General features: G+C 39.2%; 1 protein-coding gene across 1 annotated transcript in view; it reads right to left on the bottom strand.

The window, feature by feature from the left end:
- DNHD1 (dynein heavy chain domain 1) overlaps positions 1 to 8,319 on the bottom strand; it is a 101,665-nt gene extending 93,346 nt beyond the window's left edge. Inside the window, exons 1-2 of the mRNA XM_043993814.1 lie at positions 8,253 to 8,319; positions 1,624 to 2,301 (exon numbers count right to left, since the gene is read on the bottom strand). Of these exons, the coding sequence (XP_043849749.1) occupies positions 1,624 to 2,301; positions 8,253 to 8,319 (745 nt within the window). The remainder of the gene's footprint in view (positions 1 to 1,623; positions 2,302 to 8,252) is intronic.
- Between the last annotated feature and the right edge of the window lie 17,711 nt (positions 8,320 to 26,030).

Genomic DNA, 26,030 nt, shown 5'->3' with positions numbered 1-26,030 from the left:
CATGAGTGGGAAGAATGGGCATACATATGGTTTAGATTGCTAGTAAGGTACACACATAGTAAATGTGGTCAGGGCAACTCACCCCTCTGACTCTATAGGTCCCTGTTCTTCTCATGGTGTCCTCAAGCTGCATTATTTATGCTGGGCATAAATAGGTGCTAATTCTCTATTGAATCCATAGCTGGCTTTCTCCTTTGGCTTGGGTAATACTCTTCAGAGCTACCTTAACTGACTTCAGAGCTGGCAAGCTTGCTTTTAAAAGGCCACAAAGGGCAGAGCAATGGCTGAGTATCCACTGATCCAAGTGTAAGCTAAGACCTTCACTCCTCATAAAATGTTAACAAAGTATAAAACACTCCTCTGCATTTTAAGATCTTAACACGGCCTTGTGTGTTACCAGTTCCTTAACTCCTTTAATTTTATCAACTGGGCTGGAAGGTAAAAAACAATTGATTTGAGATGTCCTGATTAACTCCTATACCTCCAACTACATAATACTTCATTTTCCTGATAACCTGGAGAATGGAAAGGCATTTTCTAAGCTCTCTATCTTCCCTTCTGGGAGCAAGACTAGCCTGTATTTTAAACACAGAGGGCACTTAGTTGGCCATGCCAGAAAAGCAAACATCTCACACTGTGTGCAGGCCACTGAAAGCTTCTTCCTGCTCTTCGTCCCTGCTAGAAATGAAACCTCAATCTTCCCTGTTGGTAGCTCTTGTGGCCAATTTACACAATGAACTGCTGAGATAAGTTGGCTATATGGCAGATCTATTCGCTTTGACAGGTGTTCCTGAGTTGGGTTTTATTTTATTTATAGCAGTTTTTCCTACTTTTATTATGAGGTGAGATTAATTTTCTCAATAACCTTTAACTGACAATTAGCAGCTTCCTGCCAAAGGTCCAATGTAATATTTTTTTTCTAGGGGATGGGAAGGAACAGGTCACATATGGGTGATATTGGGGACCTCATAGCTACACAAAAGGGACCAGGACTTTCTCAGGCAGAACCTGCTACAGATTCGAGCTAAAACAAGAAGAGCACTCAAATTCCAAACCCACTGAGTCTTTCCTTGATCTTCTGAAGTCCCTTGGAACTTCATCTCATCTTTCCTTTTCCTCCACTCTTGAACCCTCATCTGTTTTATTCCAAGACTGGGCAATAAACTTCTCAAGAGGTACCCATGGTTGACTGAATATTTCAGGTGGAGAAAGCAGGAGATCAATATGTTATGAATACTGGCTTGGGTCTGGTAGTCTCAGTCTACAGTAAGTAGGTCAAGGAGAAAAAATTGTGCCAGGAGTGTCTAGAAGTAGAGGACAAAAAATAAGCAAGATGGCCTTATTCCCAGGGCCAAAAAGCAAAAATGGTGACAAATTAAGTTGGCTTAGGGCTAAAACATTTGGAGATTATATCAATAAGAGAGCTTGGAACCAGAGCTTCCCCCACCTTCACCCAGAGTACCCAATCAGCCAGAGTTTCTACAACTATGTTGGGTAGGGACTGGAAAGGAGAGAGAAGAAAGGAAAAAAAAGGGAGAATAAGGAGGATAGCCAGAGTTTAGGGTCTTGACTCCTCTCTCTTTTCCCAGGTTTTTGTGTTTGCTCACCTAGCACTACTATCACGATACTCCTCCTCTTCCTCCTCTTTACTGCTGATGTACTTCACAGGGATGTCTGTGGCTAACGCCAAAGGCAAAAGACCAAGCCCATTCATCCAGAAGGCTTCATCTTGGGCCACATCCACTCCCACGATGCCCAGAGCACACTGTAACTCAGGGAGGGTCACAGGGTACACGCAGTTTTCATCCTCATTCTCATCCTTATCCTCCTGCCCTTGTTCAGCCTGGACAAAAGGGCATGGTGGGCTTGGAGCAGCTTGAGAAGGCAGTGTTCTCAGCTTCTTCTGGTGTCTGCAGGAAGTATGGCTGGATGGGGACATCATTGAGGTATCTGGGGGAAAGGTCTGTCTCAGCACCTCCAGAAAATCCACACCAAGCTGCGTCTGGATTTGAGGGGCCCAGAGATATAACTGCTCCAAGAAAGGAAGTATGTCAAGGTGTCCACAAAGCAGAGTCCGGTACGGTGACAGAGAGGCCAACACATTATATAGGTAGTACCAAGCCACAGGACTGCCATCCTGGAGCACAGCAGCCAGAAGAACCTGAAGTTCAGCTAGAAGGAGCTCCACTGCATGGGACTGGCCTGCTTCCAGGGGATGCTGCAGCTGGGCATTGAGCTCATGACGAATGGCCTGAGCCCACAGTTCTGGTTTTGATTGCCAATCCCAGGCTACTGGCTTCACTGGGGGAAAAAGTATAGGAGTGTAAGAGAGGCAAGGCAGGAAAAGTGGGCAGAGCAGGAAGGGAAGAAGAGATGAGTAAGAAGAACTCCAAAATGGGGATATGAAAGAAAAGTCTCAGAAGTCTCCCTGCTTTCCATTTTGTACATCTTAACTCAGTAAGATAGTAGGGGAATTGGGGCAGCTAGGTGGCGCAGTGAATAGAGCACCGGCTCTGGAGTCAGGAGGACCTGAGTTCAAATCCGACCTCAGACACTTAACACTTACTAGCTGTGTGACCCTGGGCAAGTTGCTTAACCCCAAATGCCTCACTAAAAAAAAAAAAAAAAAAGATAGTAGGGGAATACACCAGGTGAAGGATTGCCTAGTCCTGAGTAACTGGAAGGTATGTGGAATGTCTGGGAGCCATCTACCAACCTCTCCACAAGAACAAGGTGATTTAGGAAAAGACTTGGAACTGTGGAGACACAAGGCAATATTTATGGGTAGAGATAGTACAGGGGAAAGGGAATCAGTGCTGAAGTTGGACGGGGCCTCCCCATGGTTTGTAATAGATATCATGCCCCCTGCACCCCATGAGTTTCCAAAGTACCATATTACCTCTCTCCAGCCATTCATCCCACGAGACTTAATAAGGAACCGATTCAATGATATTATAATGTTGGTACCCTGGGGTTCCAGTCTCCCCCCAATCCCTTCCCCTCTTACCTGATCTAATCTCCTGATTAAAGTGTATAGGGGAGGATGGGGGAGGTGAAGGTAAACCATGCTCCTTAGGTGAAGAAGTCCTAGGATAGCTCATGGCCCCTGTGGCAGCGCAGAATCTGAGCCTATTTCCAAGCAACAGCAACCCCCAATCACAGACCTTCCTTTATCACAGCCCCAAGAAACACTGCTGCCACACAATACACCTAAATCACATCTCCACACAGCAATTCAAGCCATACATTCACCAGTCTCACAGAAGCTTCTCCAATCAAGTCTACTTACATATAGTAGTACCCTATTACACACACACACTGCCCCATTCACATACAGAACACACATATACCCCTACCCATCATATTCAGCATACAGCAGAAAAGCTGGCAAGCAGCTAGCATGTGTACATGTGTGCACATGCACGCGTGCGCGCGCGCACACACACACACATACACACACACACCATCGAGCAGTCATACATATCCCAGTCCAGTCATACACATCACCTTAGGGAGCATGAAGTAGTTTTCTGCCAATTCCAGCAATGACCTGAGAAAGAAAGGAGATAGCTCATTAATGTAAGGCAAGAAGAGAAATCTGTATTCAATTCTCTTCCCTTTCCAATAGGCTTAGGAAGGAACAATGTGTGTATGAGTAGAGGGGAGAGTGGGGTAGAGAAGAGACTCTAAGGAGCTCATCGAAGCAGTAGGCGAAATTAGATGGGGAGGGAAGACAGGTAGGAAGGAAGGAAGAGAGGCTATGAAGGAATGACACAAGATATCTTTTTCATTTGATCCTCTATATTCTGTACCTCATCTAGCTTTCTAGCTTTAACACACTCTCACATTATTCTTCTCCATTTACTCTATACTCCATTGAAACCAAAATAAAATTCTTGGTTCTTTTTCATCTCAACTCATTCATCTGGATCTACTTCAAATGTCATTTCCTTCAGAAAATGCTTTTTGATTTTCCCCCAACAAAAAGCAACTCATTCCCTCTCCTGAATTTCCACAACACTTAGTCTTTACACTTCTTATGGCCTTGTATGAAAAGTATTCTCATATAATAGGGATAATTGGGAGAATCCCACATCTGCTAGACTGGAGCATTTTCCCAAGAGCTGAGCATGTATCCTGGCCCCTTTTAGTGGGCAGGTCCTTTTACACTAAAACCAGAGGTTTCTAATTGGTTTCACCTCTCTCCCCTAAAAAACCAAACCGCCCTAGACACAAAAGATTCATAAATATGTACTGACAAAAACAACACATGAAATAGTAACTGAGAAATGCTATTATATTTTCCTGGGAGATAGATACTCAAAGATCACTTTGTGAGCCTGCTGAACAGTCATTTTACCTTCACCTCAAGGCCATAAAAAGGATAAAGATCAAGTGTTACGGAATTAAAATCCTACCTCTGAGGCATGAACCTAGGTGAACCTGGACCAATCACTTAATCTCAGCCTCAGTTTCCCAGCAGTAAAATGGAGATAATAATAGTACCTACTTCACAGAATTATTATATGGATCAAATCATATAACCTTTATAAAGTTGTTTTGCAAACGTGAAAGTGCTACATGATTGTTAGATGTTATTATCAATGTTTTTGTGAGCTATGTGACACTGGGCAGTCAATAAGTCTCTATGTGTCTGAGGCAACTCTCTAATATCTACCTAAGTCAAAGAGTTTTTCTTGCTGATGATATCACGGATCCTTCCTGTTAAGCTCTTGCCTCCTTTCCTGGATTATAAAATGCCTGAGAGCTGGGACTTTATCTTACACATTCATTCATTTGAGAAACATTGCTTAAGTATCTACTATGTGCTAGGTACTGATGACACAAAATTTAAAATTACGCAGGTCCCTCACCTCAAGGAGATTATAATATAATGGGAGAGGATTTAAGAGAATAAGTAATAAACACAAATGGCTATGATACAAGCTAGCATATAAGCATATAGGAAAGGTTAGAGTGTCATGGAAGAGGAGTCATGCTGAAGTTGGTGATACCCTGCTGAGAGGTATGGAAGCAACAATTTATCTACCTAAGAAGATCAGGATAGAGATGTGCTTCCTCTTAGAATGAGCACCTCTAAGATTTGTCAAATCTGAGGACCATTAATCATTTATGATCATTCACAGGAAAACAAAAGGAGGAATCTGATAAGAATCTTTAAAGATTATGAAAATCTAGTCAGGAAAGTGGAAGTTTTTCATCACTAATGCCACCTTAAAGGGGGGAACATATAATGTGGTAAGTGAACAGGTACCTAAGTGAAAGGTGTTGTAAAACAAGATTTGATTCTAAAGCCAAGGACAGAGTGGATCCAACAAAGCATGGAAAAGATAATTAAAAGGCAAAAAAATAGGGGCAGCTAGGTGGCGCAGTGGATAAAGCACTGGCCCTGGATTCAGGAGAACCTGAGTTCAAATCCAGCCTCAGATACTTGACACTTACTAGCTGTGTGACCCTGGGCAAGTCACTTAACCCTCATTGCTCAACAAAAAACAAACAAACAAACAAAAACAAAACAAAAAGCAAAACAAAAAGGCAAAAAAATAAAGGAGAGGGAGGAAAGTGTTCATATATATCAATTAAAGTAGATTATCAGAGAGAAGAGCAGCTATGTGATAGTAGGAATAGCAAGTGGGAAATAGGAATAAGAGCTATAACTTCACTAGTATACAGACTCCCAGAAGAAGAAAATCCTGCTACAGGTCAGCAAATTCTTTGGAACATGTATTGTTTTATATACTATGTATGTATATGTTTATATATACATATGTGTAATACATATCTAACATACAATACACATCATTTCAAAGAGTTCCTTAGAGCACTGAGAGGCTAAGTGACTTCCCCAAAGTTACAAAGACCCAGGTCTTCCTGGTTCCATCACCACTATGCCATGCTGCCTCTCAAGATACTGTACAATTCACCAAAGATAAAGACAGGCAAAGGGGCTAGCGATAAGATTAACGTCCTCAAATGTTTCTGTACCAGTGCACAAAATAAAAGTAGGAAACTGAACTAGAAATCTTGAAGCAAGGAAGAAAAAATATCCTCAGAGATATCACTCAGAGTTAGAATACAGTAATGGAGGGGGCAGCCAGGAAGACCTGAATTCAAATCCGGCCTCAGACACTTGACACTTACTAGTTGTTAAAAAAAAAAATACAGCAATGGAAGATGTCACATGAATTTTCTTAGCAATTTGATTAGCTAATACTAATGAGCCAGAATGAGTGAGAAACAAATTTTAATTAGACTCAGTGTGGCATTCTCTACCAGCAGTTGATGGCAAATGTGCCATTCACGATTCAACAAACAATATTTATACATTATATGAAACTAAGAAAAAAAAGATAGTTATTCATTAAAATACAGGGTCATACAAAGAAAAATAGTATACTTGTTAAAATAAAATGTATTCAGGCAGCTGGGTGGTGCAGTGGATACAGCACTGGCCCTGGATTCAGGAGGACATGGGTTCAAATCTGACCTCAGACACTTGACACTTACTAGCTGTGTGACCCTGGGCAAGTCACTTAACCCTCATTGCCCCCCCCCTTCCCCCACCCCCGCAAAAAGAAAAAAAAAGAAAAAAGAAAAAGAAAATGTATTCAGTTTGCTACAAGAAATAGATAGAGGAGTTATCTTCTTAGAAGAGCTAGTTTCAATAAATAAAAGAGAAAGTCTGTCAGGCCAGACAAGGGAGAAGGACACTCTCAGGAGTAAGAAATCCCCGACTTTCTGCAACTAAGTATTTTCGTACTGATAAGAAGAGATAAGAGACACTGAAGGACACTGGATGCTGTATCTGGTCTTGTTCATGATGGTGTGGAGGGGGAAGGAGGGTTATGTACCACAAAATTCAGAATGAAATGGAGTCAATTGTGGTCTCTCAAAAAATTCACTTTCAATGAAGGGTACACATACGCTGATGGATCTGTGATTTCCCCATCTCTTCATTTTGTTAATGCTCAATAAATAAATGGCTAAAAGATATTTTCTAAATAAGAAACATAAAGTACCAATAATCACATGAAAACGTACTCATATCATTAACATAAGATGTACATTAAAACAACTCTGTTGCTTTCCCTCATACTCAAATTGTCAAAGATGATAAAAGAAAGCAATAGTCAATGCTATTTGTCCAGGACGATGTTTCTTATAAAACCTGTCAGAATTTGTATTACCTTGGCATATTCTCTAGAACCTAGACTCACCTCTCCCACCCCAGTGAAACATATAAGAATAGGGGGCAACTAGGGTACAGTGGATAGAGCACCAGGCCTGGAGTCAGGAAGACTCATCTTCCTGAGTTCAGATCCAGCCTCAGACACTTACAAATTGTGTGATCCTGCACAAGTCACTTAACCCTGTCTGCCTCAGTTTCCTCATCTGTTAAAAAAAAGCCAGAAAAGGAAATGGCAAACCACTCCAGTATCTTTGCCAAGAAAACCTTAAATGGGGTCACAAAGCATCAGACATGACTGAAAAAAACTACTGCATAATAACAAGAGAAACAAGAAGAGAACATTAAATTTATAAGACATAATTAATATAACTGTCAAATATATAAAAGAAAAGTTAACATCATTACAAGAAGGTTAGAAAGTTAGAAGTCCAATAACAGGCACACTAATACATTGTTGGTGGAAATGTGAATTGGTCCAATCATTCAATAAAACAACTTAGAATTATGTATGAAGTCACTGTTTATACTCTTTAAGTCACCATTACTACCATACAACAAATACTCTGAGGTCAAAGAGAAAAGAAAGCTTGCATCTATACCAAAATAGATGCAGCAGGACTTTTAAGAGCAAAAAAAATGGAAACAAAGTAAATACCCAGTAATTGGGGAATGATTAAACAAACTGAAATATGATGTAACACAATATTATTGAACCACAAAGAAATTATATAATTCAGAGGGATATGGGAAAACTTGTATGAATTGATGCAGAAAAAAGAACCATAAGAATAATATATTTGACTACAATAATGTAAATGAAAACAACACCAAAAGGAAGCTGAACGCAGATTCATTAAAATAACCAATCTTGGCCCAAATGAACAAGTGATTAAAGCCATTTCCCTCATCTCCATAAAGAAGCATCCACCAAACCACTAAACCTGCTTCCAGTCAAGCCCCCAAAGCAATCACTAAAGGGAGAAATCATTGTGAAGAAGGGGCCCACCTTCACCATCATCACTACCACCACTTTATAACCTACCATCACCAACAGGCAGATAAGCATAGGAGCCCTGGAAGTGGCAGCACTCTGCCTCCCCCACCCCCATCCTCAACCATCAGTCCTGCTTCTAGACCATTCCTTATAGCTATCATTATCATTCTCATCTGGGAAAGCAACTCATTTAGAGAAGGGACCAGCTATCCCCATAAACTACCAGCCAACAACCACCCACAGAGCAGGTAAATCAGCCTGACTTAAGTAGTAAAGTAGTCTGGAAGAGAGACAGGAGGCAGCATATGCTGGGCTAGTCAGGGTACTCCCATGACCTTGCAGGGTACTCCCATGACCTTGACCACCATCTCCCCTCATACCCAAATGGAATCAGTCCAGGACTCTGAACCAAGAGATGGGAATGACAATGCTTCCATCCCAGTGCCCACAGCCATCATCCCGGGAAGCAACCCCTGTGGAGATACAGCCTGGCAACTACTCTTTCAAGTGCCACAGCCACATCTATTGAAGATGCAGAAAAGAAAGTTCTTATCACCAAAGTCTTTTGGCGCTGTCAAATGGCTCACTCAATATCAGAAAGCGAAATAATTTTATCAGTGAAAATTACATTAAAGAAGCTTTGCTGCTGTATCCTGTATACTAAAAACAATGGGGCTTTTCCATCTGACTTGCAGTTAAAAGCTTCCATATTGTGTTGTCTGCACCCAGTCTTCACCCAAAATGAGATCCTTGAGATCAGGGACTGTTTTACTTTTCTATTTGTAGCCCTAGTACGTACTTACTACATAGTACTTTACACATAGTAAGCACTAAATAAATGCTTTATCTTTCATTCATTCATGGGACTGAATGTTGCCTGTGCTATTAAATACTTTATCGGTCATTTTGCTTATTGGTTTTATTACAAAAAAGGAGAGGACATATCAGGAAATAACTAACTTTTCGAAAAATTAGCTGAAAATAACTAGCTTAAAAAATATTAGCTGTCCAAACTGGTTATCAGACTCTCTAAATTTAGCTATATTTGTTCTCAAACAAGAGGCGCAGTCCATTATCAGACCCATATTCAAAGTCTTTCCAGCTTCAAAAGACCTATCACTACCATTGGAATAGTCTCTAAAATCCAAGGTTACATCCACAACACTATAAGACATCAGAGTAGTAACTTAGTAGAGGAACGAAAACAGAACATTAAATATATAAGATAATAGCCAAATTAAATTTTTTAAAGTTAGCAGTATTATAAGAAACAATGGATACAAATCCAGTAATAGTAATAAATTTCAATATCCCATAATGAGAAAAAGGAAAATCAAAGACATAAATAATAAAAGTAAAGATATTACTTTGTTGGACAAACTTTAATTCATAGGACAATAGATGTAATGTTGAAAAGAACCTTAGCTCAACCTCCACATTCTACAAGTGAGGAAACTGAGGCCAGGAGAGGTTATGAAACTTGTTCAAGGCCCCTCTTAATAAGGAGCAGACCTAGGACTTGAAACTAGGTCCACAGATTCTAAATCCAGAAATCTTTTCACCATACCAAATCCTACAATTGCCTAATGTCACACACTAAGTGTCATAATTATGATATGACATCATCTGGAATTCTTCCCACTATATCATGTTATGTTTTATTAAATAACTAATTCCCAGGGGCAGCTAGGTGACACAGTGGATAAAGCACCAGCCCTGGATTCAGGAGGACCTGAGTTCAAATCCGGCCTTAGACACTTGACACTTACTAGCTGTGTGACCCTGAGCAAGTCACTTAATCCTGCACTGTCCTGCAAAGTAACCTCCAAAAACCAAAAAACTAATTCCCGTATGTGCATGTATATATATATATATGTGTGTGTGTGTGTATACATACACATGTGTATAATTTTAAGTACATGTATATACACATATATAAAACACATAATGCATACAACCATGGAAAGTAATGAGAGCAGAGAAAGCTAGAACTCTTAGGTGAAGGGACTTCAAAAGTAACTGGAGAGAGAGTATTCTGGGAAGATGGCAGAGTAGGTCAGAAAATTCCAGGCTCTCTAAATTTCCTCTACAAAGGAGACAGAACATTGCCTTGAAGTGAACACAAAGCAGCAAAAAATAAATAAAAGTCAGGGTAAAGCAGCTGGCCTCCTACAAAAACTTGAGAGGACCTCAGGAAAGACTTGACCTCCAGGGCAGAGGTTTGGCCTGACCAAAATGCAAATACCACCTGGCCAACTGTGCTGAACCCATAAACAACAAGCTCTGGGGGCAGCTCAGTTAGGAAGCAGCCTCAGCCTCAGCCTCAGGAACTTGCACCTCACTACAAGTGTGGGGATTGGAAAGCTGAGTAGAAGACTGAAGGACCATCTCCTTTCTTGAGAAGTCAGGCACAGCTATGCTGACTAGACATGGTCCCCACTTGGGGGCTGAGGAGCTAGTACATACCAGGTGAATATAGCAGCAGACAGACAGGGACCCTGTTAGCTGTGGGCACTTGCAGGAATGCAGAGTCCCTGGTTGCAGGGAAGAAAGGAGAGCTGAAGTTTGAAGCCACAGGGGTAACTACAGGGAGCAAGAGCTTTGTGGGACAACATGGCTGGGGGCCCTAGCCATGGCTTAGGAGTGAAGAGGAGTGCCCAAGGTGATACTTCCCCCACCCCTAGATAAAGCTCAGAAAATAAACAGTAAGAAGGACATGAGGCCTGGACCACAATAACCCACACCTCAGCACTAAAACATGATTACAATAATAAGTTACTAAAAATAAAACAAAACAAAAACAAAAATAAATAAACAAAGGAGAAAGAACCCAACCATAGACAGTTACCATGCTAAATGGTCACAAGCCCAAAAAAGAGTTCCTGGAAGAACTTAAATGGGACTTCAAAAATCAAATAAGAGAGATTGAGGAAAAATTAGGGGAAAAAATAGGAGCAATCCAAGAAAATTATGAAAAGGGAGTCAAACAATTAGAGGAAAAAAAAGATCCAAGAACTTAGTAAACTAACTCCTTGAAAACTAGAATTGGGCAAGGGGAAGCAAATGACATTTTAAGACACCAAGAAATAATAAAACAAAATCAAAAGAATGAAAAAATAGAAGAGAATGTGAAACATCATTAGAAAAATAATTGATCTGGAGAAAAAATTAAGGAAAGACAATATGAGTTGGTGGACTTATGTGAAAGTTATGATTTTTTAAAATCTTGATACAATATTACAAGAAATTATTAAGGAAAATTTCCAAACCAAAGTTCTAGAACAAGAAGGTAAAGTAGAAATAGAAAAAACGCCACTGATTACTACCTGAGATCCCAGGAGAAAAATTTACAAGAATATTATAGCCGAGTTTCAAAGTTCCCAGGTTAAGGAGATGACATTATGAGCAATAAGAAAAATAATTAAATACTGTGGAGCTATAATCAGGATTAAACAAGACCTAGCAGTTTCTACACTACAAGACCAGAGATCTTGGAAAAATTCTATTTTGAAGAGCAAAAAAGCTGGGGTTGTGACCAAAAAAAAAACCTTACCCAGCATAGTTGAGTATAATTCTGAATAAATTTTTAAAAAAGGAGATTTAACAAGCTGAGAGACTTTCAGGTATTTGTGACAAAAAAGACCAGAACACAATGGAAAAGTCACATATAAGATCCAGGAGAAATATATGGTAAATATTAAAGACCAATTATAAGAGATTCAATAAGGTCAAACTGTTTTCTTCTTATATGTGAAAATGTTATTAGTGTTCTTAAGAATGTCATTATTACTTGAATAGTTTGAAAGAAAGGTTGGGTTTGAGCTGAGTATGATGGGGTGATTCTAAAAACAAAATTGGGTAGGAAAAGGTAAAAAGGAGCAATTATCTCATACAAATGAAGTGTGAAAGGAAAAACTGATACAGAGGAAGGAGGTGGGGTGGAGACGGCTTAGTAGTTCTGGAAACTTGAATCTCATTAGATCTGGGTTAAAGACAGGAAAAGAAAATATATATATGGGTATAAAAGTCTTCTAAATTTATAAAGAAATAAGAAGGCAAGGGGACAGTATAAGAAAGGGACTTTTACAAGTGTGTGTAGATCAAGTTTTAGGAGGTGAAGGAAGAAGATAAGGGAGGAACTCTTAGAGGCATGGGGAGAATAAGGAATTGGAGGGTAAAGGGAGAACATAAGGAAGGGATTCTTTAAAAGAGTGTGGATTAAGGAGGTAGTGCTTCTTAGAAATAAACTACAAAGTGTGGGGGATAGGATAAAAAGAGAGTGAGAAGGACAATCACAAGGAAAAAATAGGATGGAGGGAAATACACAAATGGTAATTATAACTTTGAATGTGAATGGGATGAATTTACCCATAATACAGAAATAGCAGAATGTTATTAAATCCAACAATATGTTGTTTATAAGAAACACATTTAAGAATGAGAGATGCATAGAGTTAAAATAAAGGGTTAGAGTAAAATTTATTATGCTTTAGCTAGTGTAAAAAAAACAGGGGTAGCAATCATGATTTCAGACAAAGCTAAAATAGATTTAATTAAAAGAAATAAACAAAGAAACACTGTACATCATGAAAAAGGTACCATAGATATTGAAGCAATATCAATACTAAACCTATATGCACCAAATGCATCTAAATTTTTTTTAAGTGGGGCAATTGGGGTTAAGTGACTTGCCCAGGGTCACACAGCTAGTAAGTGTTAAGTGTCTGAGGCTGGATTTGAACTCAGGTACTCCTGACTCCAGAGCTGGTGCTCTATCCACTGTGCCACCTAGCTGCCCCTGCACCTACATTTTTAAAAGAAAAGTTCAATGAATTTTAGGCAGAAACAGACAGTAGTACTATAATACTGGAGGACTTTAATCTTCCCTTCTTAGAACTAGATAAATCTAACTAAAAAATAAATAAGAAAAAAGTCAAAGAAACGAATAGAATTTTAGATAAACTAGATATGATAGCTATCTGGAGAGAACTGAATGGGAATGGAAAGAAATACAGTGGTACATGGTACCTTTACAAAGACTGATCATATATTCAAGCATAAAAATTTTATAGTTCAAAGCAGAAAAGCAGAAATATTAGATACATCCTTTTCAGATCACAATGCAATAAAAATTCTTTTTAATAAGGCTCCATAGAAACACAGAATAAAAACTAATTGGAGACTAAGCAACCTAATCTTAAAGAATGAGTGGGTTAAAGAACAAATCATAGAAACAATAATTTCATTAAAGAGAATGACAATAATGAGACAAGGAACATTTGTGGGTATATCCCAAATAGGCAAATGGCATTCTGGGAAGAGTGGTCATTCTTTCTAGGGAGTCACAAAGGAATTGAATGCTGTGGTATAGGTTCTCACCTAGGCTATTCATGAGCCAAGCTTGGCCTAAGGACCTTTAGTTTTATTAAAGCCCAGCTAAGTAGAAATCTTATATACATGTCTCCTAACCTTGCCTCTAGAATATTATTTCTGAATCATTTCTTTTCCCTTTTATATAGATATTCTTGCTTAAAACCAAGATGGTCCAAATATTTTAAGAGGAAAAGGAAATTGATATAATGATCAAACACTAAATGGCAGGAACAGAAGATAGGGATGGTAATAGTTTTCATATTTCTATATCCAGTGAGCCAACCAGGCTGAGGGACCACAAAAGTTGTCAGCTCAGTGTATCAAGAGATTGTATTATATTAGAGATACAATAGGATAAATGTATTAGAGATACAATAAGATAATTTTTTAAATAGGGAAGAAGTTTTTGATGAGTTGAAAAATCCCAGGCATCAGTCAGAAGAAGGAGTTGGAAACTTCAAGATGTTAATGGTGGCTAGCAAAGCCTATGAGCACAAGGCTGAATCCTTCATGTAGTGTACCAAAAAGGTACATCTCAGAGAAATTCAAGAAAGATTCCACATTGAACTGAAGTTGAACGTGTTACATTCTACTATGTCAACTTGAGGGTTAGTTATGCTAACCTAACCATTCATGGCAACAATAATCATGAATTATAACATTTAATTTTTGAGTTTACCATCATATGACAATAGTTGACAGTTCTGAAGCATTCAGAATATCAGCAATGCTTTGCCTTTGTCTCAGCTCTTTCTCCTAAAATATTACACAATGATAGGGATGAAACCAATGATTTTATTGATATAGGGAATTCCTAGGTGAGGATATACTCCCTCTACCAATGCTGGTGAGCAACTTCTCTGAAACTCAGTCTCAGAGTTGCCTAGAGCAGTGGTTCTTATTTAGTGACTCATGAACATTCTTAGGAGTACATGATGATGGTACAGGGGATCTGTGCTATAAATTCTTTAAAGACACCTTAAACAGTAAATAATTTCCCAATTATATTACAAATGTATTTTTGCCCCCAAAAACTCTAAATTTAAATTTAAATTTTGTAATTACAAATTCAATGTGGAACCAGATTTAAAGGCTGTCTGTCTGCTGTTAAGCCAAATATTGCAAACCCATGTTTAAATAAAAAAGTCTGAAATTGAAATTAAGTTTATATATGATTATCATATTATGTTAAATGTTTCCCAAGTTGTAAATTATTTCATTATTTGGGGGCAGCTAGGTGGCATAGTAGATAGAGCAACAGCCCTGGAGTCAGGAGGACCTGAGTTCAAATCCAGCCTCAGATATTTACTAGCTGGGTAATCCTGGGCAAGTCACTTAACCCAGACTGCCTCACTAAAAAATAAAATAAAATAAAATGTTATTTATAGTCAACAACATATGTAAAATGAATAAGTATGAAGTCTAGCAGATAATACTAATATGTAAGGTATTTTTAGATTTTTTTATTCTTATAAAATGTCCCAAATAAAAGTCACAATTATTTTATAATTAATTTTATAATTTCATATTTAGAAATGCCATAATTATAGGTAGAATGATTTTTATTTTGTAATTATGAAATATAAATTTAATATAGAACATTTGGGGGCAAATATTGTCATTTTAGTCATTATGAGCACTTAATGAATAAAAAAACTAAAAGAATATTATCAGTAGTATATTAAATTACCCTGGGACTCATAACACCTTTTCTGCTGTTGTTGAAAGAGGGTTCACATAACAAACAACAACAACGAAAACACATTGGGAACAAGAAGCCTACAGTACTGAAAGATTAAATGACTTGCCTAGGGTCACACAACTAATACTAGTCTTAGAGGTAAGACAAAATTAGAAGTTCCTGGATCCAAGGCCAGCAGTCTATCCATTTTTTTTTGTTGTTGTTGTTTTTTTTCTGGTGAGGCAATTGGGGTAAGTGACTTGCCCAGGGACACACAGCTAGTAAGTGTTAAGTGTCTGAGGCCAGATTTTGAACTCAGGTCCTTCTGAATCCAGGGCTGGTGCTCTAACCACTGCACCACTTAGCTGCCCCAGTCTATCCATTTTAAACCATTGTGTTCCTCTAATATATCACATGACTTCACTAAATTCCCTTTCCTGAAAATGCTCTCCCCAATATTTCAAATTACCCCACAATCACCAAATCCAACAGCTTTTTTTCTGTTCTCCTTGATCTCTCTGCAATATTGACTACTCCTATCTTGATATTCTCTTCTCCTCTCTTACCACTCACTTTTATCTAAATATAGGATCATGGATCTAAAGCACAAAAGAGGCTTTTAACCACAGAAGTTAACCTTCAAAGAGATCTAGTCTAGCCCCCTCATTTTATAAAGAAGCAATAAGTAGAACAACTGGGATTCAAACTCAAGTCCTGTGTCCTCAAATTCAATATTTTTTTTTTATTGCATTCAGATGTTTATCCTTTTCTTGGGCCCTAAACACAGGCATCTCCTAAGGAATTCCACCTTGTCACAGAATGGCAGAGTTGGAAGGGGCTTCAAAGGCCATTTATAGTGCAACCCATAACTGTATAAAAATACCCCTAGAATATGCTAGACAAGTGGCCAATTTTTCTATACTTGAAGACCTCCAGTTATGAGGAATGGCCTTCCTGTAAAGTTAGATCATTTTGGTTTGGGATGGCCAGTTTTTCCTTACAACAAGCCAAAATTTGCCTCTACTTTTACCTGTTGCTCCTAGCTCTAGGGCCAAGCAAAAGAAAAGGGCCTCCTTTCATATGCCAGCCCTTAAAACTTGAAAACAGCTTGACTTCAACCTCCTTCACTTACACGTATGATGGAGTCAAACCAGACTACCTGCCATTTCCTGAACAGCTATCTATCCTGGGCTCACCTGCCTTTATACCTCAGACAATGCCTTCCTCCTGCTCCAATCTCTGCTTGTGGAAATCCCGCTGGGGCCCGAGAGATAAAGGAACTAGGGAAGTAGAGCAGAGGGGGAGTGGGAGGAAAGAAGGGACCATAGGCTTTCCAATCTAGAGCTGGAAGTATACCCAGAGGCCCCCATGTACAACCCTGGAATGGAGGCCCAAAGAAGTGAAGTGACTTGCCAAAGGTTATGTAGGTAAACATAAGAGACCAGGGACACGATGTGAAAGCTAGGTCCCCTGTCTTTCCAGGGGATCATGGATGGAGAGGAGGGGAGGTGGAAGGGGGTAGGAGAGGGAGAGAAAGAAGAGAGGGAAAGAGGAGAAAAGGGGAAGGGGAGAGGAGAAGAGAGGTGAAGAAAGAGAACAGGGAGGGGCAGCTAGGTAGTGTGGTGGATAGAGCACAGGCCCTGGAGTCAGGAGGACCTGAGTTCAAATTTGGCCTCAGACACTTGACACTTACTAGCTGTGTGACCCTGGGCAAGTCACTTAACCCCAACTGCCTCACCAAAAGAGAGAGAGAGAGAGAGAATAGGGGAGGGAAGGAAGGGGGAGGGGAGGAAGGAGTTGGGAAGGAGGGGGAGAAAGAAGAGAGATGGTGGGGAAGGAAGAGAGGGAGGAGGAGGAGGAAAGGAAAAGAAGAAGGGAGAGAGGAGGGAGATGGGGAAGTAAGTGAAAGAGGAGAGGGAGGGAAAGGGGAAAGAGAGGAGAAAGGGGGAGAAGGGAGGGAGCGAGCAGGAGGAGGGAGGGAATAGAGAGAAGTGGGGAGAGGTAGTTGAGAAGGAAAAGGGAAGAAAGGGGAAGGGGTGAGAAGAGAATGGGGAGGGGGAGGTACCATACGGAAGGACTAGAAAGAGGAGGTACCAAGAAGAGGGAGGTCCAGGAAAGGAGGAGAGGGCGGGGCTAAGAACAGAAGCAGATTATAAGAAGAGTGGGGCTCGGTCCCCCAGTCAGGAACCCCATTCCCACTTCTGGACCTGACTGGGGCTGAGCTCCGGTTTTCCGACTCACTCTCTATGCCTCAGCTCCCCTCTGCAGCCGTTGGAGAGTGGTTCCAGAGCGAGACTGGGGGCGGGACCAGAGCCCCTAGTGGGCGGGGAGAAGGCGGGCACAAGCCTCTGGGCGGGGCCTATGTCAGGAAAGCAGAGGCTGACCAGAGAGAGCATCTAGGGCTGGACCAGTCTAAGGAATCGGTTTGAGTCTTACCTGAGGTTCCTGGGGGCGGAGCCAGCTTGCTCCTCGGCTACCCAGCTAGACCTTCACTCTTCTAAACAGCCTTATGCCTAGGCATATCTCAGAGAGGAAGAGCCCACTGGTGCAGGGGGCTCAGGCTGACCAGATGGGTCATATAGGGCATTTGGAGAAACTGGAGGTTTGTTTGGGCCACAAGGAATGGGGGAGGGGATTGAATGGCTCTACCGTTCTTCAATCTCTTCTTCCTCTTCCCACTCCACTCAGAGTGTGTAAGTCAACTAGCATTTATTAAGAGCCCTTGCCATATGTACCAGGCACTGGTGCTAAATGCTGGGGATACAAAAAATTACAAAAGAGAACTTATACTCTCAAGCGGGTTCCAGTCTAGGCTTTGGACAGGTCAGGGCTTCAATTATCACCTTGTCACAGATGACTCCTGAATCTATAGCTCCTGCAGAATTGAAGTCGTCATTCCCTTCCCTCCCCCAAACCACTCAAACCTGCCCCTCTGCCCTTCATCCTAATTTCCCTGATTCTTTTTATGGCACAAGCGTCTCCCAGTTACCCAGGTTGGAAACTCTTGAGTCATCTTTAAGTCTTTCCCTTTTCCTACATCCATTCATTTAAGAAGTTGTTGCTTTTTCTTTTCACATATCCCTTTTTTTTTAACATATAAGGTATTTTATTTTTTCCATTACATGTAAAGATAGTTCTCAACTTTTGTTTATACAAGCTTTACAATTTCAGATTTTTCTCCCTCCCTCCCCTCCCTTCCCCCCTCCCCTAGACAGGTAAGTAGAGTGGTCTAGTGAATAAAGAGCTGGCCTTATATCCAAAAAGTCCTAACTTCAACCTACTTCTGACTGGCTGCAACCCTGGAAATATCATGTTATGTCTCAATGCTCTAGCACCAATCCAACCCTCTCATTTTACAGATAAGGAAGCTGAGGTGAAAGTTCAATGAAATTCCCCAGCTTACATAGTAACTAAGAAGTGTCATAGGTGAGATTTAACCCATGTCTTTCTGACTCCAGAATTTCATCCACAATGGGTGCTGTGAGGAAAGTAGAAAGCCTCGAGTCACTTAAAACAGCAAGATCCACCTCCCCCTTGTCTGAATTCCTACTGCTCTACACAGTCTGTACCCCACATGTGTGAAACGGCCTTAAGACTTCAAAAAAGAAATTACTTTTGAGTCGTTTTATGGACAAGTCTTGCCTCTTCAACTAGACTGCAAGTTCCTCAGGGCAATGGCCCATGTTTTTCCATAACCACCATAGCACCTTGACTCAATACTAGGTAGGCACAAGCTAGGCACTTAGTGAAGATTTCCTGAATGAGTGGCCAAATAAAAGACTAGGCCACACCTAATCATAAATATGTTATTGTTGATGTTGCAGTGAAGATACTAATGAAATCTGTGCTGAGCAGAAAGGTTGGAAATAATTTTTATAGCCAGTTTTTCTGATAAAGGCCCCATTTCTCAAATATATAGAGAACTGAATTAAATTTATAAGAATACAAGTCATTCCCCAATTGAGAAATGGTCAAAGGATATGAACAGTTTTCAGTTTTCAGATGAAGAAATTAAAACCATCTATAGTCATATGAAAAAATGTTCTCAACCACTACTGACTAGAGAAATGCAAATTAAAACTATTCTGAGGTACCACCTCATACCTATCACATTGACTAATATGACAGAAAAGGAAAATGATAAATGTTGGAGAAGATGTGAGAAAATTGAAACACTAATGCATTGTTACTGGAGTTGTTAACTGATTCAACCATTCTGAAAAGCAATTTGGAGCTATGCCCAAAGGGCTATAAAACTGTGCATACCCTTTGACCCAGCAATACCATTACTAGGTCTGTATCCCAAAGAGATCATAAAAAAGGGAAAAGGACACCCACATGTACAAAAATATTTCTAGCAGTTCTTTTTGTGATGGCAAATAATTGGAAATTAAGGGAATGCTCATCAATTGGAGAATGGCTGAACAAGTTGTGGTATATGAATGTAATGGGATACTCTTATATTACAAGAAATTATGAGCAGGTAGATTTCAGAAAAACCTGGAAAAATTTACATGGACTGATGCTGGGTGAAGTGAGTAGAACCAGAAGAACATTATACACAGTAACAGCAACATTGTGCAGTGATCAACTGTGATTGACTTATTTAGCTCCTCTCAGCAATGCAATGTCCAAGACAATTCCAAAAGACTTATGATGGAAAATGCTCTCCACATTCAAAAAAAAAAATAGCGTCTGAATACAGATAGAAGCATGATATTTTTTTCACTATTGTTGTTGTTTTATGGTTTCTTCTTTCTTGTGGCTTTTCCCTTTTGTTCTGATTCTTCTCTTACAACATGACTAACGTGGGAATATGTTCAACATGATTGTACTGTATAACCTATATCAGATTGTTTATTGTCTTGAGGAAGGGAGAGAGAGGGAGAAAAATTTGGAACTCAAAATCTACCAAAAATGAATGTTGAAAACTATCTTTACATGTAATTGGAATAAATAAAACAAAATACTATTTTTTAAAAAAATGTCTCTTCCTGGGTTTGCTTCATTATTTAAGGCAAGATATGAACAAAGATTTTTCTTTTAACAATTTTTGGTGAGCCAGCCAGGAGAATCACTTTGCTGAGGGCTCTCACTGGGGAATTTTACTACAACTGGAAGCCAGCACTGGGTTTTTGATTTACATTGGGCCTGAGCAGACTTCTTCAGCAATCAGTCCGACATGAAGTGACTGGAAAATGGTAAAGGAGAAATAGATCCCCAAACCCAAATTTTGATTGTTTTTTTCTCATTTGTGCACAAAGGTGGAGTGAGTAAAGTACTAGGATGCTAAGGAGCTAAGAATGTAGTGTCCCTCTGTTTGCAAGGGAATACTGGTGATCAAATGCATATAGGGATTGGGAAAAGTCAGCCTCCTCCCAACTCCTGAGTAGATAATCTGCTAAAGTTTTGAGGAAAGGAAACCCTGGCAGGTTTTGTCTACTGAGCTTCCCTGCTTAGTAAGGACTCAGGAAGTTTGTGGAATAAAAAGAAAAAAAATTCAGCCAGATAAAGTATGGGATATTGGGGATTACAATTAGTCAAACTAATCAAACAAGACTTTAACAATAGTCTAGGGGAAAATGGAATTTTAATGTAGTTTAGAGGGACTTTTAAAAACTGAGGGGAAAAGACTGAGGAAAGGGGATTAAGAAGTAAAACTAATTTCTCCTATAAATGGGAGGGACCCTTTAAGAGATTTTATAGGAAAATCCAGCAGGAGGAAGCCTCTACCTGGTAGCGACATCTGACAGGTGAAGAAGCAGCCATCACATGACACCATCTCTCCCAAAATGGGCTCAGACACCCAACTGTACATAATGTTAAACAGAGATTTATTCTCACTGACTTTTGATCAGACTTTCAGTGGGAAATAAGGAAGAAAACTGCGAGATTCCTCCTTTCTGTTTTCACAACCCTGGCCAGGTTGGAGACTGCAGAAATAAAGACTGACGAGAAAAGGAAGGATTTTTTTTCCCTTTCTTTTTCTCCTGGTTTGTGGAAACCAGTTTCAAATCATTCAGCAGAATTTAATTGTTTAGGTAAATTAGTAGGCTTTAATCTAAATCCTTTGGAGCATTATAAAAAGGAAGAAAGAAAGTTTAAGCAAGTATGGATGAGAGGAAATAGTTGGAAAGCTAAATAAAGTTGACATCAGTTTTGTACTGACTGTGTGAATGGAGGTTTGAGGGTAAAAGGGTTTGGAGTTTGGAAAGAGGTTGGAAAAGATCTTGATTCCATTGGAATAAGAAGTATTTAAGAAAACTTTTAAAGAAATGTCTGTTAGCAATTTTGGTCAGTATCCTATCAAGTTATAACATTTACTAACTGAAAGCCAAAAGCTCTAAAATTTTGAAGTGTAGGCAACTTATAGTCCTTGGAGAAAAAATCGAGGTTCTAAATATTAACATTTGAGTTTGTTTTTCATTTTTTTTTTTGCAGGGCTATGAGGGTTAAGTGACTTGCCCAGGGTCACACAGCCATCAAGTGTCAAGTGTCTGAGGCCAGATTTGAACTCAGGTCCTTCTGAATCTAGGGCTGGTGCTTAGCTGCCCCCAGCATTTGAGTTTGTAAACCCAAATCTGATTTGGTTAAAGTTTTTATCCTGTAACTAAATTATGTAGTCTCATTTACAGTGATATTTGTTCTCCTACTAGGATAATTGTGGTAAATTAGAACTTAATGAACACAAAATATATTTGATATTTGGCAGTAAGGAGATGTGCTCAGAAACTACATGGGTCAGAAAGCCTCATTTAAAATCTGGTCTCAGAAATGTATTAACTTCTTATGTGTGTCTTATCTTCAGAATGTCACTTCATCTGTTTGCCTCAGTTTTCTCATGTGCACAATGGGTTAATGGTGGTACCTACCTCCCAGGGTTGTTGTGAAGATCAGATGCCTTGCACATGGTAAGGACTATATACATGTTAACTATCATTAATTGAATGTAATTCAATCCATACTGGATTACTCTATACTGGATTTCGGATGTGATTAGTTTAGGATGGCAAATTAATAGATAGTAATTTGGAAGTGAATTCAAATGAAATTATATTATTTGACTAGAAAAGGTTTGTTATGCTTTTAAAATCGATAATATTATTTCTGTTACTGTTAGGCTTTTAATTTCTCATATTGTGAATTGTAGAAAACCATTGTATAAGAAATGTTGTTACCTTGAAAATTTATACCCAGAAAGAGTTTCACTTGTTTCATTGGGAAAGTAACTTCCCTTTTAATCTGGATGCTGTTAGATCATTAATTAATATGTTAAAGACTGTGGTCACAGTATTTAAAAACTGGTAAATATTCAATGGGACACACACATATTAAAACAGATAAAGTCTGAGACTTAAGGTAGACAAGATCATAAAGTCTCATTAGCCCTAATGTCAGCATGCTATAATTTTCTAAAGTTCTTAAGTTTGAGAATACCAAGACCACTCTCAGCTAAAGTGTTTATAGTAAAGTGTGAGTTTTATCTGACATATTACTTGGCTGTCACTTCTAAAAATTATGAAATCATACCCTTCAAATAGATAGTACGTATTGAAGCTACACCTTTGAGTCAACTTAGATTCAGAGACCTTATTTTGCCTCAGGGACTAAAAGACAGTACAAAATTGGAGGTTTGCTGTAGTCAGCATTTTTCTGGGGTTTGGAGTCAACTATTACTGTATGTGTAAAACTACAGAATGCAATTATTCTTATAGCTGAAGGTTAAATGAGATATCCTTATATGTACTCATTGTTAACTATTCTTGCAACATGAGAAAATTATAATACCCTAATAGTAATAATACCTAAGCTGTCATTAGTGTAAATTTGCTATTTAAGGCAAACTATCATGGGACTATGGTTTGATATTATTTGAGTCTGAGTTTGAGTTCAAATATGATTGTGTGAATTGCCAAGTAGTACACTGTTCAAGGGGAATGCCATGTGTTGCCCAAAAGGGAATTCTAAAGGTAAATGTCTATGTCTGGGAAAGTTGAGGGGACAACCTTGTAAAGGCAAAGGTAGAATCTTCTTGACTCAGTTTCCCATTGTGCTATTTCCTTTCTGAACTGGAACATTTCCCATCTGGTTAATGTAAGCCTTCCTTTTGTTACCCTATGAATAAATGTGGAACTTGGCTACATGATTGGCTGTTGAATATGACTCATTCCGGGAATCAAACAGAGCTAAAGGAGCCTTTCCCCTTTTATGGCTTATGTCAGATCAGTCTGTGTCCTTGAAGGGACAGTGTTGATATCATTGTAACCATGTCCCTCCCTTTTCTTTTTTGTTTTGTTTTGTTTTAGCAAGGCAATTGGAGTTAAGTGACTTGCCCAGAGTAGCACAGCTAGTAAGTGTTAAGTGTCTGAGGCCAAATTTGAACTCAGGTACTCCTGACTCCAGGGCCAGTGCTCTATCCACTGTGCCACCTAGCTGCCCCCCTCCCTTTTCTTTTCATAGAAAATTTCTGTAATCAGGGTAAATGAACAGTAGAAGTTTTGTTGTTGCAATACTAAACCGGCTGATTAATAGCTTACTACAAAAACATCTGAGTTACTGTAATAGGATGCAAGTATGAAAGATCTTACTATTTTTAATGTGTCTTTGTGGTCAAGTCCATATTCTATGCAACTAGGTGAGTTTTTAGGCTTGCCATACCCTGCTAATATTTATATATTCCTGCATCAGATTAAACCCTTGATGTATCTCAATCTTTCAGGATAAGATAAAGATAGACACATATACATATGTGCATATATATACATACATGTACATATATATTCCTCAAAAAACAGGAATAAGATAAAGATCTTAATGTATTTTTAAAATTTACTGATTTAGTAAACTTTGAGAAAAGCAACAAGATTAAGCTATTAGAAATCTAAGGGCTAGGATATACAAAAACAAACAGCTTCCAAAAATGTTTCAAAATGGGACATATTGGTTTTGAGTATGTCTTATTTATTTATTTATTTATTTTTTAACATCTTAATTATTTATTTTTATTGTTCTTTTCTTTTTAAATTTTGAGTTCCAAATTTTCTTGCTTCCTCTCAACCCCTCCCACCACCAACTGAGAACACAAGCAATATGATATCAATTATACATATGAAATTATGCAAAACGTATTTCTATATTAGTCATTTTTAAAGGCAAGAAAAATAGAGTAGGAGTGAGATTTAACAAAAAGGCAAAAACAGGCACATTTCTCTGAGTGGGATAACATTTTATTATTAGGGCTGGTAACCTGCCTCAGTTTCCAGTCAAAGACTCCAAGTAAAAGGATAGCTCCCCTTTTATAGGTTTTGGAGAGTATAGAACAAAGACAACAGCAGGGTAGGTGATATGATGGGGTTTAGGGAAGCATGATTGGTTACTTAGCTGAGGCCTGGGAAACAATAAATGATTGGTTGAAAGTTGGGAATGGGGCCTAGCAACAACCCTTCTCTTTCCCTCCTGTGACTAAGAAGTATTCATTGTTTGAGTCCACCTGCAAGATAGTGACCCAGACTTCTTTGGACAGCAAACCAGACATCCTTAAAAGATAGCTTAGAGGTGTAAGGATATTAGACCCAATTCCCTTATGGCAAGGTGAATCCTGCAAAATTAGCATAATAGAACAAGCAAGGCAAGAATAGAACAGTGGTTAGCAAGAGATTGGGATGTTGCATTTGAGAATAGAAGACCAGTATATGCTTAATTGTTGTGCTATACCATGAGTATGGTTAGCACCACAGGAGAGAATTATTGAAATTTGTGCCGAACGACCCCATTGTTTCTGGTTTGGCTTGTCTTCTGGTATGAATCATCTAGTCTATTGGGAGAGGTGGCATGTACTTTGATCCCATCCCCTTGTCTTTTGTATTACCTCTAGTCAGCAATAGCCACCAGAACTTTCATCTCATCCCCTTTAATCTCATTTTCCTATGATGCAGCAATGAGGGAGAAGCTGAGACACAATGAACTATCCGTTTTTGGAAATGTGTACCTATCACAAAAAGTTGTCTATTTAAGCAGAGGGCAATTTGAAATCATTGCCTGGCTGTATTCAGCACTTTTAAATGTTCTCTTCTTGGGTTTGCTTCAAACCAAGATTTTCTTTTAACGGTACCATTCTGCATTGGTAGTTTCTTCATCTGAAGTTCTTTGTATCAGTCACATCTGAGGTCCATTTCCTATTACTATGTCTCTTATTACTTCATCTCCTTCTCACCATTTCAAAGCTGGAATTTTACAATAACATACTGAGTTTTTCTATCTCTGATTTCTCCCCTCTTCCCTTTTCACTCCTTATTCTAAGCAGCACAAGCTACCACCAGATTAATGTTCCTCAAGAGCAGCTCTGATTATATCACGCCGAAGTTCAACTTTTCCTTATCTTTAGAAGCACCCTAATCTTGGATCCCTCCTATATGTACCTTTGTCTCCTCTGACTGCCACTACCTTGGTGCAGGCCCTTACCACCTCACTCTTGGACAGTAGCCTTTTAGTTAGTCTCCCTGCCTCAAGTCTCTCTCCACTCTAACCATCCTCTATGCAGCTGTCAAATATATCTTCCTAAAGCAAGTCTGACTGTGTTACCTTTCCCTCACTGGCCCCTTTCAATAAATTCCAGTGACTCCCTGTCACATCCAGGATCTGTGTTCAAAGCCCTGTATAACATGCCCCCACCTTCTAGTCTTCTTACATTTTACCCCCAACCAAATATTCTACAATCCGGTTGCACTCGGTCTCCCAACTCTGGACTTTTCACTGGCTGTCCCCCATACCTG

The sequence above is a fragment of the Dromiciops gliroides genome, chromosome 3 (assembly GCF_019393635.1).
Source record: "Dromiciops gliroides isolate mDroGli1 chromosome 3, mDroGli1.pri, whole genome shotgun sequence".
Lineage (NCBI taxonomy): Eukaryota > Metazoa > Chordata > Mammalia > Microbiotheria > Microbiotheriidae > Dromiciops > Dromiciops gliroides.
The sequence above is the reverse complement of the archived record's forward strand: the minus strand, read 5'-3'. Positions and strand labels throughout refer to the sequence as shown.